At 39.8% G+C, this 14,537-nt stretch overlaps 1 protein-coding gene across 2 annotated transcripts; it reads right to left on the bottom strand.

Annotated features, from left to right (window-relative positions):
* Positions 1-1,400: 1,400 nt before the first annotated feature.
* On the bottom strand, positions 1,401-14,374 carry LOC137294883 (sulfotransferase 1A1-like). 2 transcript variants are annotated; one of them, XM_067826031.1, is made up of 7 exons: positions 14,276-14,374; positions 12,853-12,984; positions 10,130-10,320; positions 7,006-7,326; positions 6,292-6,392; positions 3,800-3,953; positions 1,401-2,926 (listed from the first exon to the last, which is right to left on the bottom strand). In XM_067826031.1, exons 3-7 carry the CDS (start codon positions 10,290-10,292, stop codon positions 2,811-2,813), a joined length of 855 nt encoding a protein of 284 aa, XP_067682132.1. In that variant the 5' UTR covers positions 10,293-10,320; positions 12,853-12,984; positions 14,276-14,374; the 3' UTR covers positions 1,401-2,810. The 2 variants fall into 2 exon arrangements, with proteins under 2 accessions (XP_067682132.1, XP_067682141.1); XM_067826040.1 differs by lacking the exon at positions 14,276-14,374 and adding an exon at positions 13,375-13,547.
* Positions 14,375-14,537: the final 163 nt, after the last annotated feature.

Genomic DNA, 14,537 nt, shown 5'->3' with positions numbered 1-14,537 from the left:
TTCATATTCACCATGACTTCGAACTTGACATTGATAGCGTCATCGGCGAATTCCCTGGTGAGGCTGACAGAAGACTAGCGTTATAGTTTTGCCGTACTAGGCCATTGCTGTCTAATGAAGTCACTTTGTTAGCAGTTTGAACTTTCAAGTGTTTCAACATGTATTAAATGTCTTCGGAAACTTTGTATCTGTTTTGAGTTCAAGGATGATTCACACTTTAGTATCATTTAAGTCTCTGCACATATTGATGTTGTTTTGGAATTTCTATTGAAAAACATCACTAATCGTACAATATGTCTTTAGGAATGAATATTGAGATAAATCAGGTTATACAATGTTTCAGTATGCGTCAGTCAAAAACATTCAGGAGAAATACCAAAGCATATTAAATTATCTGCAAAATTCCCAAAAGTATATTGGTTTTAAAAATCGTTACAGATTATACTAACTTGCCCTTGAAATATATCGCCAATTTGCTTCTCAAAATGCAGGAAAATGTATTTGAGAGCATTTTCATTTCAAAATTTTCTCGGTGGGTGTGCGTGTATGTGTGGCTGTGATTTTATTATCAATGTGTTTTATATAACTGTGATATTTGTGTCTCATAGGTCATTTGGCTGGATGTTTCTTTAATTTTTAGAGCTGGAACCACGACATGTCTTTTGTTGTGATATAGCATGTGACTGAACAATAACGTATATTTCTTCTTGCTGTAAAATACACGTCAGCGCGACTGCCTAATCGCCGGATTTTCCATGTGGCTATCCCATGATTATTTGCCACAAGGGACGTAACTCTTGCGATTCCTACTGTTCACCACTAAACATAGGATCCATGACAAGAGTGTGAGTGATTTTAGGTTTACGCCGCCTTAAGCAATATTCCAGCAATATTGTGAACGGCGGATGACACAGGAATGGGCTTCACACCCACCTACAAAAATGCACACTTTAAGTTGTACCTCAGAGTTAGTGTTAATCCTAACCCTTGTTTTTGTCGATTCTTGTCCTTCTTCTGAAACACTAACAAAAGAAATGCATTATAACCAAGTCAACAAAATTTTAATTTCAGTTCATTTTTTGTATTCACAAAGGCGGTAACGCGCTGCTCGAAAAGAGGCACAAAATAAACGCCGACGCGCAGCTTAGCACAGCGCAGCTTCCGCTCCTCCTGTATAGATGGTGTGACCTGTATAGTGCCATCGCCACTACTTTAAAACGTCCTCACCGGAAGTACAGCAGCTCAACAACGTAATGTCTCGCGTTGTCCCGTGACCTACTTACAGGCCCCATTACCTTACCAACTCAACCATTGTTACCAAGCATTTACTAAAATCTGGTATTTCATGAACGTGATGATATGAATCATTCACTCAAAAACAATGAGGTACATCTGAAAAAGAAGTTCAAAAAGGACTTTATTTCAAGCGAAGGTTACACGACGTAGTCATTTGGGTTTAACATAAAATGAAGCAAGCCTTTCGAGCTGGTATATATCCCTGTGTTAGCTGATACAAGTAAACAACTAATAGCTCTTTCCAAATCGTGAAAATCGCTGAACGTCTACTTTACCACACTGACTATATCATAATTATGAGTACGTAAAGCATCATCACATGGCTACAACACCGAGGAACGCAAATATCACCCCCACAAAACTACGTTACTTGTGTAGTCTTGAATTTTGACCTATTCCGTTGGTATAGAAGATAGCCTGAGTTGTTCTTGTGGAAATGTTTGTGAAAATTCTTATCATCACATATAGGGCGTCAAGTATACTCTGAACATAGAACTGTCACGATGTCTAATGTACGAAGTGTTACCAATATGAATAATCATGAGTTATTATTTCATAGCAATGCAAATTTGACTGTTGCCATATATCCAAATATATTTACATCTGTTCAAACATATATTATCAATCAAATTCCTTTAATTAGTGCAATTTGCACTGTTTCCGGTATTTCTGTTGTTGTCTGTTGTATGTAGAATGTACTACGGAGATGGTGTTTAAGTTTTATAACTTGTACACTATCTTTTCTCGAGAACAAGGGTATTTGATGAATGCCCATTTGCATGCAGGTATATTATACTTACAAACACAACTACAAACGGGTAGATCGATCAGTTACATACTTCCTTCTCTAGTTAAGCGTCAACATTGGAAATAAAATGCTATTTCTTATTAACTGAGTTCTTATAAGCAAACTAAATGCGGTTCTGAACTGAAATGACGTACACTTCTCAATATATGACATACATATTCAGTTAATCGTTGCACATATATAGGTAACGTGACTGTGAATGACATGAACAAAATGGCATAATTATGCAAAATCGCCATAGGCAGAATCCAACGCGTGATTAAACCAGTATGTATAATGTATCACTGTCAAACGCTGATGACACAAATTATCCGCAAAGCATGATCTTCCCTCAGTTTCTTGGAACAGTCGTGGTCATGTTGATTTTCAGAATACGTTCCCTGAAATTCTTCCCACGCAAGTGAAGAACCACCGTGAAAGGGAATCACTTGAGTGCTTGAAGACGTCTTGCAGAAACATTATTGAGAATTATCCATGATGGAAATGTCATCTGGTTCTTTAAGGGAAGTATGATTTAGTTTGGTTTGCTGCGGTATGGGAGCTCGTGTGGATAAGAAGCAATGTCTCAATGTTTCCAGCATTCAAAACTTGATCTGAGTAACACAATGCTTGACGCTGGGAGACAACATCGACACTATGTGCCATGTTCATCCTGGTGGCCATGGCTTCGATACACGTCTCCTTCTGGAAAAGGCAACAGCTCTGCCTAATCAAGGGTAAATCGAACCTTCACGGGGCAATCTTTCATCTGTTCAGCATAGTATTGATCAAACCACTCGTTCTGGGCCACAGTGAACCAGTTCTTCCAGTCGCCTACCTCACCTGGAAAGTCATAAAATATCATTAGGGTTGTGTTATCTTAGTACCGTTTCATTGATGGCAACATGTTTAGCTGTCATAAACTTGGGCTGGATTGGTTTGGCTGTTAGTTAACACAAATTACAACCATATTGTAGCTATATGGAAACAGTCAGTAAATAATTGAGTCTGCGCCAGACAATCAAGTGATCAAGATCATGAACATCGATTTACGCAACAGATACGATTGCATGCGTCAACATGTCAGCGACCCTAGTCACCTTACGACAAGCATGGCTTGCTGAAGACTAATTCTGACACCGGGTGCTCGCGATACGGCATTCTGGAACACCAGTACAGGAAAATAACTTCATTTGAATCTTCACCAGAGTGCAACAAGGTTAAACAAATACTTTCGTTCCTTCGAACAAAAAAAAGTGAACATTGAATCAGGAAAAAAAATATTCGAATTGATAGTTTCATATATTTTTATTTATTTTCCTCTTAACCGGGATTTCTTCTGATTAGGGTTCCTTCATAATTTATGGCCGGGGACTGATCAATGTTATGTAAAACCATGTACAATGTAAATGCAGCCTGCCTGCCCACCCGCACCCCTTATTGTGAGCAAACTCAGTGACCACCCCTAATTTATATGTACATAATACATAATTGATGAACCTACCTCCGCAGAAACACTCACATACACACACACACACATACACACACTAACACACACGCACTAACACACACGCACTAACACACTAACACACACACACAAAACACACACACCACACTCACACACACACAAACACACACACACGCGCGCATTAAAACCATCATCACCATCATTGGGTGTTAACTTGGTCAGTATCTTATACACAACTCTGTACATGCCTTTACGATAAGCAGCCTTGCCAGTTATCTCGGCTGTAGCCTTGATTTTCTTCATGGAGTCAAAGTCGCAGTTTTCACACACTTCCCGGATGTAGTCGTCACTCCTCGATACGCCCAAAAATTCACACAACTTCTTAGCTTCTCTGAATGTGTCCTGTGGAGGCAACAAAGCGATTATATCAAACATAAGACTACACGCCCAGAGTCGCCCTGAGTAACATTGTCCTTGATGGTGTCATATGACTGTGTCCTTAATAACATTGACTGTGATTACTTCTTTACATCCTTGCCCTGAATAACATTGTCCTTGATGGTATCTTAAGGCCGTGTCCGTAGTAGCATTGCCTGTGATTACATCTTACATCTTTGCCTTGAGTAACATTGCCCTTTATGGTATGTTAAGAAAGTGTCCTGAGTAGCATTGCCTGTGATTACATCTTACATCCTTGCCCTGAGTAACATTGACCCCTTATACTGACCGATTCCAAGAGTGAAATTGTTATGTTATAAGCAATGTCATGTAGAATCCTAATGTCCATCAATAAAATACATATTTTACTACCAGTAGAAAGCAACTGTTCTCTTGTAAGTTGGCGAAAATAAACTTAAATAGTATTCATCCCAAGACAGGGCGTCGCCATTTTTGAAAATCGTGAAGTCAAATCAATATGAATTAATGAGATTATGTATGGTTTGTTCTCATCAAGTTAGAAAATCAAAACTACATAAATATGAATTTGAATCAGTACCAAAAGGAGTTTCCATGACACAGCCTGTAACATAACCTAAGCGAGGTCGGGGTCGAAGTGAAATACTGCGTGATAAATTTCTTCACTTGCTAAATTTGCTTGGTTTGTAACGTTCACTCACCAGTATGTAGACCCTCGTCAATATACGTGTTTATATTTGGTCTCATAATCCTAATTACTTATGATTAACTTATAAAAAACTTATATAATCATACCTGTATGCATTTTGAAACTTCATAAAAAGAAGCGATCTGCGAATGTATAACAGGAATGTAATAACTTGCTTGAGAGGCATATTTTAGAAGTTGGAAGTAAATAGGATAACTGTATATGGATGACAACTTCTTTAATACTGGAACACGACGTTTCGATACAGGTTCTTGTATCGTTTTCAAAGTAAATTTACACTTTGAAAACGATACAAGAACCTGTATCAGGAATGTAATAAGTAGACATTTCATAGTTTTCCTATATGAATCATAATTCGCACCCACGCCCTAGTGTATGTCGTCTGCATCAGTACACTTACCGACGAAAACAATGATTCTGTTGAAAGCTATGACAACTTATTAAAAAAATGCAAAAATGCAAATATTACAATTAAAGTTATAGGAGCAATGTCAGGCTATTACCTTGTTCAAGGAATGTATCCATCAATATCCTTCCACAAAAACAAGTGATATCTAATTCATCCGCAGATTTCCCAAGTGGTGTGTCTTTTAACAGTCTAATATACGAAAACCTGATTATCTTTTCAGGTTTTTCACACTGCTGTATAGTTTCATTGGTCACCCAAGATAGTACACCTGGCAACTAACTGCATAATGTTCGTCATTCTTTTTTAAAAGTTATTTAGTTAGCCAATAATTAGCAATCAGTCAATGTATTGGAGGTTAATCCGTTGAAAGAAGGGTGTTGTTTTACATAGACACACACGCGACAGAGTGTATTCAGTATAGGTTAGTAAATGTGCATACATAAACACTACATTTTGACAAATCCCCCATTTAAATCCCTTTAAAACTAATTAATCAATCAGCGTGTTATCGGTTAATCCTTTGATCTATCCAGACAAAAGGAATGCCAAATGGGGGTCTTTGTCAGGTAATCTAAGTGGCGTTACCACTAATTATACCTGTTATAAATTCATTAACTGAGCATCAAGTGAATGATGACAAATAACGTGTAGGTTTATACCACCTAACACGGATTACAACCTAGCGACACCAAGTGATTTTGACAGAATCGTCCATGAAAACAAGGGTTGTAACTCGAAAACTAGGCAAAGCAGGAGACAAAATTAAATCATAGTAGATTGTGAGAACATATAGCTTTCATTTTTCTCAACAGCTTTCGCGATTTCAGGTTTGTACGAGCATGTAAACGAAATAGTTTAACCCCTGAAATGTAGATGAATACTGCACAGAACCTCATTTCTATACCCACTATTACGTCACGGACACGCACCGCTCTGATTGGTTGAAATTGTGCACTGTTGACAAAAAGGTCGATTTAAGGTAATTAAAGATCGCAATGAGCAGTTTCAATGACGGGGTTTTATTTATAACGATGTCAGGAAGTAATTTTGCATGAGAGTATATGTGACCTTTAAGGCTGTGTCCTTAGTAGCATTGCCTGTGATTACATCTTGCATCCTTGTCCCGAGTAGCATCTCCTGTGGTTATATTTTATGCCCTCAACATAACTGTTATGCCTTATTTTATGCCGCTCAGCATTGCCCACCTCTTTAAAGTCTTCATAGAAAAGTGTCAGGAAAGGAATGTCGGTGGTTTTCTTCACTTCCTCCCAGCCCTTTAAATGGTCAAACCAGGATCCATATTCAACTGAAACATATACACACACCCTGAAACATGAACCGTATATAACATTTCTATACAACGTTATATTAAATAAAGCACTGATATTCGTTCCCAGTTAGTTTGTGTAACTATTTGATTAAGATCACAACGCGGTGTGTATATAATCAAATCTGAGCCATACACCACATGACCATGTTGCTGTTTGGAAGTAGCATAGCATGATACCTCATTGCAAACTTTGTCTTCGTTTCCCACATTTTTCAATATTTTTTAATTTTTATAGTATTAAACATTTCTATGCATTAGTAAAATCGCCTTATCGTCTAGAGTAGTGTTTTCCAAACACATGACCACGATGAACACATGATTCACGTTATGCACTTTTTGTTCGAATTGCCTCGATTCTCACAGCTGAAGTGGGTTCTCTAAAGGATAAGTTTGACTAATAACCTTCAAAAGCATAGGTAGCTTGGGTTAACCTACGTAATTGTGTCCATTATGTTATATGCTCTTAGGATATGCCCGTGCGGCGTGAAGTTCAGTGCTCTGTATGCTGCCTTACTATGTATTACACTCTACAGTAGAAATCTTCACAATTTACAAACAGCAAGCGTTATTTGCTGGACACGTAACTTACATCTCCCCTCTGTTGCAGCACGCACATAATTCTCCCACTTCCCATGGTAGTCGTTGATGCCCATCTTTTTCAAAAACACGAAATAGGATACAATTGCATCCTTGGGATTGCGAATGACGTGCACGATTTTTGGTTTCTTGGCCTTGACCTCGTCTGGCAGGTGTCCTAATGGTGCGTGGGAGTTGAGGAGCCTGGGGGATGGGAGGTCTTTGTACTTCTCCTCGTCCGACAGTTCCATCATGGTGGATGTCTTGTCGATGTCAGATTTGTCCAGCTTGCCAGCCAGGAGAAGTCGTGATAGCTCCCATACCCAGTGTGTGCCTGGATTAAAATATACTGAACAGCGAAAGAAACGCATGTTCCAAAAAAATAAGAGTTCGCGTTTATGTTTTCTATTTATGTTTCTTTTGCTGTTGAGTATATAAGTCAGTAATATCCTCAGACATGAATTTTAAAGTTTGTGGTGCTGTATTCTAAAGGTAGGCCATATCCTCAGATATGAATTCATTTTTGTGTGATAGGATAAACAGCTTGGGGAAATTATTGGTATGAGTCACTGAACATCAATTATGACACCAGATGTTTGGGATGGACATGATACAGAAACATTGTTACACCCAGCTTAACGGTAGTTCATCCTTTAATGGTATTTAGTGTTAGGAGGCGGTGGGGTAACTTAGAGGTTAAAACTTTCCCTCGTCACACCGAAGACACGGGCTAGATTCCCCTCATAGGTACTATGTGTGATGGTTATTTCTGGTGTCCCCTGCCATTGCTGTTAGATTGTTACAAGTGGCGTACTCATTCACCCAGTCACTGTGCGTGATCTCATGAACCAGTGTGTAAATGTGGATGTTTGAAAAGCCAAGAAACGTAGTAATTTTGGTGGTTCTGGGATTCGAACCGGCGATAAGAGGACCCTGGCATAACACTTTTGTACATGGGACCACCCGTGTCACTCAGGGAGTGATGGATACATGAGGTGGTTCATAACATCATTTAAATAAGGCACAGTCACTGCAGCTTCATCAGTGATGCCCAGATTTTGTTAAAGTGTAATTTAACAACACACAGCAATATTCCAGCTACATCTCGGTAGTTTGTAAATAAACGAGTCGGGACCAGACAATCCAGTGATCAACAGCAAGAGTGCCAAACTACACAGCTGGGATACAATGACATGAGTCACCCAAGTCAGCAAACCTGACTACCCTATCAGGTCTTACGACAAACATGGGTTGCTAAAGATCAATTCTAATCCGGATCTTCACAGGTGTAATATCTAGGCGTATTTTATACAATTCAGAGCAGGGTGAAATAAGAAATTATTTCCAAAGTTCAAAATAGGACCATTCCCAGTCCAATAGACGCGGTGGTCAATTTCAGGCAAATTTGTTTGACCGTGTAGGTAAGCTGACACGCACGCACACAAAAACACAATGTCCACATTACAGTTGAAACTACACATACATATAACGAGTACATTAGCAGATAAAAACATCACTTGTGGAGATCTCCCCACGAAACTGTGCTTCAGGTAAATACATTGCAACGAAAATCCATTAAAATTATCCATGCGGAATACTAATGCAGGTGCAGGTGCAGGAGTTATGGCTTCTATATACAGTCAGCTCCGGGTATGAGTGTCCTCGTTGTAGTGTTACACACCAAACTTAATGACAACGACCAGTAAATACATGAACCAGTAAATCACTACAGAACAATAAGGCCACAGGTCTTTATGACCTTCAATATGAACATCTGAAAAGCCGAGGTTATCAGCTATGTGCATGCTTGGCAAGACTTTTTAAAAGGTTCATAACGCTGGTCTATATCCCTGAGCCATTGAAAGAAGGTTGTATCATACCCAGCTACAAAGGTGCTGGGAAACCTTTCTGGTGTTATACTCCCCAGAATGGCATAAAGAATATAATATCATCAAATAAACAGCATTGCAGGTCGTAGTCTCTACATACAGTCAGCTCCGGGTACGATTATGCTTGGTGTAGTCTTACACAGTGGGGTATTGGTGCGACCATCTGAGTGGGTTAATGTTGTTTTACGCCGCTTTTAGAAATGTTTCAACAGCATCACGACTGGGGCCGTAAGAAGTGTGTGTCACACATTGCATCCATGTGGGGAATATAACTCGGGTCTTCGGCAATACGAGCTAATGCTTCAACATATGGGCTACAGTACCGCTCCTAAACACGTCTGAAGCCGCCAGGGAATGATACTATGCCTTATATATCAGCAGCAGTGGAATACCCCGGCACGCTGGAGACCCACAGGGGCACAATGTGTGAAGCCCATTTCTGGTGCCCCCTGCAGTGACAACGCTTGAATATCATTACTGACCAATTCACTAGATATGGCACAAAGTTATTCACGTCCATATCTGTGCCACAAACACAGTCAATCTATCCTAAACACATAAGCAAACATTAAGTGACTGGGTTCCTGGAAACCTATAGTAAAAATCTATTCAGTTATAAACCAGCAAAAATATGAAATGTCTTTCTTAAGTAAATTTGATTGCATGAGACGTCCAAACTCTGTCTGGAACTGAACAGCAGGCAAACATAAATTATCTTACACGCCGATTCCGTATTTTCTGCAAGTTTTAAGGAATTTCACTTTTTTGCTACATGGTTTGTGTTTTTTTTTCTTTGGAATATTATTGGCGTATTTGTCAAATATATTTCATAATAGGAAAAGATATACAAACATGATATGTCTATGAGGGAGTTATTGTATTGAAAGTGAGTTTGGGGCGTAAAATTTACAGAGGTGGTGAAACCTAAAATGTGCAGAGATATGTGAAACGATGCACAGAGGTTTATGAAAGGAGGCACAGAGGTATATGAAAGCAGGCACAGAGAAAACAGTGAAAACTTGCAAAAAGAAGTAAGAAGTAAGGAGTTTCATGAAAGTATGCACTGCGGCATATGAAAGGGTGCACAAAGGTTTATGAGAGAGAGTTTATGTATGAATGGATGCACAGGGTATATGAAAGGATGCACAGAGGAATGTGAAAAGTTGTAAGGGCCAGCATATCATTCTCCACCCATCGCATCCGGCCATCATATAATTTCTATGAACGTAACGGTGACAGTGGACATACCTGACCTGAAGTATGTCATGATGATGATGTCATCTGACCTGATTTTCACAGAGGACATATTTACGATGGCCTTTTTACTGGGGAAGTTAGGAAATCGATAGCCGTTGTGTGTGATGACCGACATCCCGTCGCCGCCGTCGTCTCTCAGCCTCACCGTTGTCATAGTGATAACGTCTTTGTGGCAGTTAAACCTGGAATGTCACAAACATGTGTGATACGTATATACATTTAATTTATATATACAAACACTGATACTTTTGTTTCGTCGTTTCTTTCTTTCTTTGACTGCTGTTTAACACGATTGACAGCAATATTACAGTGACATCTGGGCGGTCTGTAAATAATCGCGTCTGAACCAGACAATCCAGCGATCAGTACCATGAACAACGACCTTCGCAGTTGGGATACGATGACATGTGTCAACAACAGCAACGAAAAAATGAAGACCGATTACAACCCGGATGTTCGAGGGGCTGTCATCTTGGGGTGACTGTGTTAGGTTTAAGAAGTGATAATGTGAAAAGCGATGTAGATCTCAGGTGTGTACCCTCACCGACAATCATCACAGTTTTCATGGTGACACAGCTAAAACATAATTATGGCGAATAGGGAACCCATGACCTGATTATACGGTCCTGGTGCATCCAAGTGACGCAACTTCAGCACCCTTGAAAAACGGACAGTCAACATGGAAATGCAACAACAGAAGAAGACATCAAGTAGACTCAGCATTTCACGACAATATATGATGAAAATGAGAAAATAAATTATAATATTTTATTACATCTCTGATGTCCAAGCATCAAACTTAAAACACAAGAAGCCTTCAACTGTCATTCAAATAAGAATTGCAATCAGACCACAAAACATAGTCAGAAATTATTTTTCAATGTTCTGTTCAGAGCAACACCATCCAATAGTTGTTCATAGCGGTTTTAGCGTTACTGACACTGAGTGATTGTATCTGTTCCATAACTTGAGAAAACATCAATCGTACACACAAAGTATTATACTCGTTTTGCACTTGTTTCTTCTTTTCGTAATTTTTGACAGACATAAATGGCCACTATCCTCTAATGTGAAAAACTACGCCCAAGCATTGTAATCCTATGCTTACATTGCTTGTAAATCATATTGGGGTGGGGTAGCCTAAAGGTTTAAGCGTCCGCTCGTGACGGTGAAGCTCCAATTTGATTCTCTTGACGGGAACAATGTGAGAAGTCCATTTCTGATATCCTTCACAGTGATAAAACGGAGGAAAACCATACTCATTCACTGTAAACCATGTTATGTCCTAGAAACACTAAGGCGAACAAGTGATGGTGTCGTTTAAATGTACAATAATTCATCATGCGTCTCACTGTCACTGTATGACAATGCAAAACAAAAACTGCACTGGGTAAGTATGTTCTGGTACGACGAAAAACGCGTTTGTTTGTTCCTAAAATGTCATGTCACGTGATATGCTAATCAGTTTGTGGCAGTGACGTGATGCATATCTATCAGTGCGAGTGTCAGTTGGAACCCTTCTACTCGGAACTCACGACAACTGTGACGTCACAACAGCCTTGGAGAATCTATAGCACAGCCATGAAAAATACTGCCACGTAACGGAAATACAATCTCTCCAACATCGTCGAAAAATGTGTATCAATGCAGGGATTTGTTGAAGGAGTTTATGTTGGAAAAAAAAATAAAATAATATCTTTAATATCTTTAATAATATCGTTTTTCACGATTTACCAGTAATCCCTCTCAGAGACAAAATCTGCACCGTTGAGTTACCCACGTCTTTGCTTTAGAGATTCTTTTGAGTGTATTGTTTTGAACAGTTAAGCAACGACATGTTTGTGAACTACTTAACAACATGACGTGACCTGGTCACCATGACATGAACTCGCATGTTGAAAGTTACAACAGACATTCAAAAATAATATTCAACCTCCATCCATAGTTAACTATTGTTAAGATTCCACAAATGTCAGTGCATTATACTGCAACTCGTTACACGTATTATAGAAAAGTTCGTTACAAGCGGATTCGGTATAAATGAAGTATGTGGAGCGTATTATCAATGTATATAAAATCCTAACAAACGGACAAAACAGACAAAAGATATAACATGTTTGGTATTAACTATCGGCAGAGGGAGCGGTGCCAGTGTACAGTTATTAGAGGGTTTCACGCTTCGTGTTTTGGCATGCATGTCTGCATGACTCTGAGGGTGTGGGTTCGAATCCCGGATGGGAGTCATTCCAGCACAGATACTAGAGTCTGTACTTTACTAAGGAGGTGTAATCCCAAATATAACATATGTTACATCTGACCACTTTCTAAATGGGGTAACATGGTGGTTAAAGAGTCTCGCCGAAGACCCGAGTTCGATTCCCCACATGGGTACAATGTATGAAGCTTAGGTCTGGTGTCCCCCGCTGTGATATTGCAGGAATATTGCTAAAAGCACAGTAAAACAGTACTCACTCACTTTCTAAATGGTTTTGTGTAATCATAGGCTATAAATAGACAACAAATCGAAATGTATAACCCTGACCCTTATCTGAAAACTCTTCAATGAAATTGAAATCTGATACAATGAGAAAGCGAGTTTATTTTGCTTGAACATCAAATCCTATTGCATTCTTTTACCAATATTTAATTTCAGTAACAATCTCATCAAGTGAAGTTAGTTCCTGGACTATGACCCAATCTATCTATCCACTCACCGTCAGCAATGTGATTTCGTCCCTTGCATGCAGCACGCCGCACTTGCAGTTGTATATAGGTCAGTAGTAAATAAACTGGGCACAGCCAAAGAGTACAGTCGAGGAAAGTCAGGACCGGTCCAGCGGGTTATACTAAAATGGATTGCAGAACAGTAGACCGAAGCGGGATTTCTGGACAAATGTATCAGGGGTATTTTAGAAGCATAGTGTTTGAAGGGTTTGGATTTGTATCAGGGTGTGCATACCGCAGAAGATACAGTTTCTCGTTTCTACGTGTTTTTATTGATCCGTTGGTACTCCTTAAGTAACCTTACCCATCTGAAATCTACTTACGATTTTCTGGATTTTTTATTCTGTCTTGTTCGAATTTCTGCAACTATTTTCTTAATAACCACTTATTTCTGTTGGCAAGGCAGTCATGCTATCTGTCATCTCTCTTCCCTCGACACCATCTCTATCCTCCTCCCCTCCCTTCTGTGTGTCTCTGTTTCTCTCTGTCTGTGTCTTTCTATGTCTCCTTACCTGTCTGCCTTTCGGTCTGTTTCTCTCTATCTGTGTATCTATGTGTGTCTCTGCTCTCTGCCTCTGTCTTTCTCTGTCCGCCTGTGTCTCTTTCTGACTCTCTCTCTCTCTCTCTCTCTCTCTCTCTCTCTCTCTCTCTCGCTCTGTGTGTGTGTCTGTCTCCATGTTTTTATCTGTGTATCTCCGTGTCTTTCTGTCTCTGACCCTCTCTCTCTGTGTCTGCTTTTGTCTCACTGCCTGTGTATTTCTGTCTCTGTGCGTCTCTCTCTCTCTCTCCCTCTCCCTCTCTCTCTCTCTCTATCTATCTTTCTCTCTCTGATGGTAAATATATACCAGTTACCATGAAACAAGACTCAGTATGCGTCAATGTACTTTCCTAACAATAACATTACAGGACAAGGATAGGTAACTCGTCTCCCTTTCTCGTGTCTGCACGTAGGCCCTATCTTTCGAGTCGAACAGAGCAAAAGTCCAGAGTACAACTACAGATAAACTGTATCGTAGCACAAGAGTGGAATACCATTACAGTGTTGGGTAGCCCACGAAAAAGTGGGTCACATGTCTGGTATAAAAACAATATTGATGTAGTACAGTGGCGATTCGTTTGGCACGCGGTATAACTTACTGTATTGACGTAAGAATATTAAATACCGATGCTCGCATATATCATACTCTCACAGTATATATAGAGGGAACACCAGAACGAACGCCATGAGGACTATGTCTCCGATGGAACCTAGACCCAGTGTTGAGGCACTGGCGGGGTGGCCATGTTTAACAGCACAAGGTTATTTGTGCAGATTACGCACCGTCTAAGCATGGACGTCCTTAATCCCGTTACAACCGGTCTCGTATATGAATAGTATTTGCATCTTGTCACAACTAAAACATGATCACTTACCCCGCTTGCCCCGGAGCGTAGCCCTGACGACAATAATGAAGGTCAAATAGAACCTCAGTGTGTACAGAGTGGTGTGATAGCAGGTGTATTTGTATGTTTGCTTTTTTAACGCCGCACTCACTTATATTCCAGTTGTATGGTGGTGGCCTGTAAATAATCGAGTCTGGACCAGACAATCCAGTTATCAACTACCTGAGCATCGATCTAGGCATTTGGGATACGATGACATGTGTCAACCAAGTCAGCAAGCCTGACCACCCGA

The sequence above is a fragment of the Haliotis asinina genome, chromosome 1 (genome assembly GCF_037392515.1).
Source record: "Haliotis asinina isolate JCU_RB_2024 chromosome 1, JCU_Hal_asi_v2, whole genome shotgun sequence".
Taxonomy (NCBI): domain Eukaryota; kingdom Metazoa; phylum Mollusca; class Gastropoda; order Lepetellida; family Haliotidae; genus Haliotis; species Haliotis asinina.
This window is presented reverse-complemented; position numbering and strand designations above follow the sequence as displayed.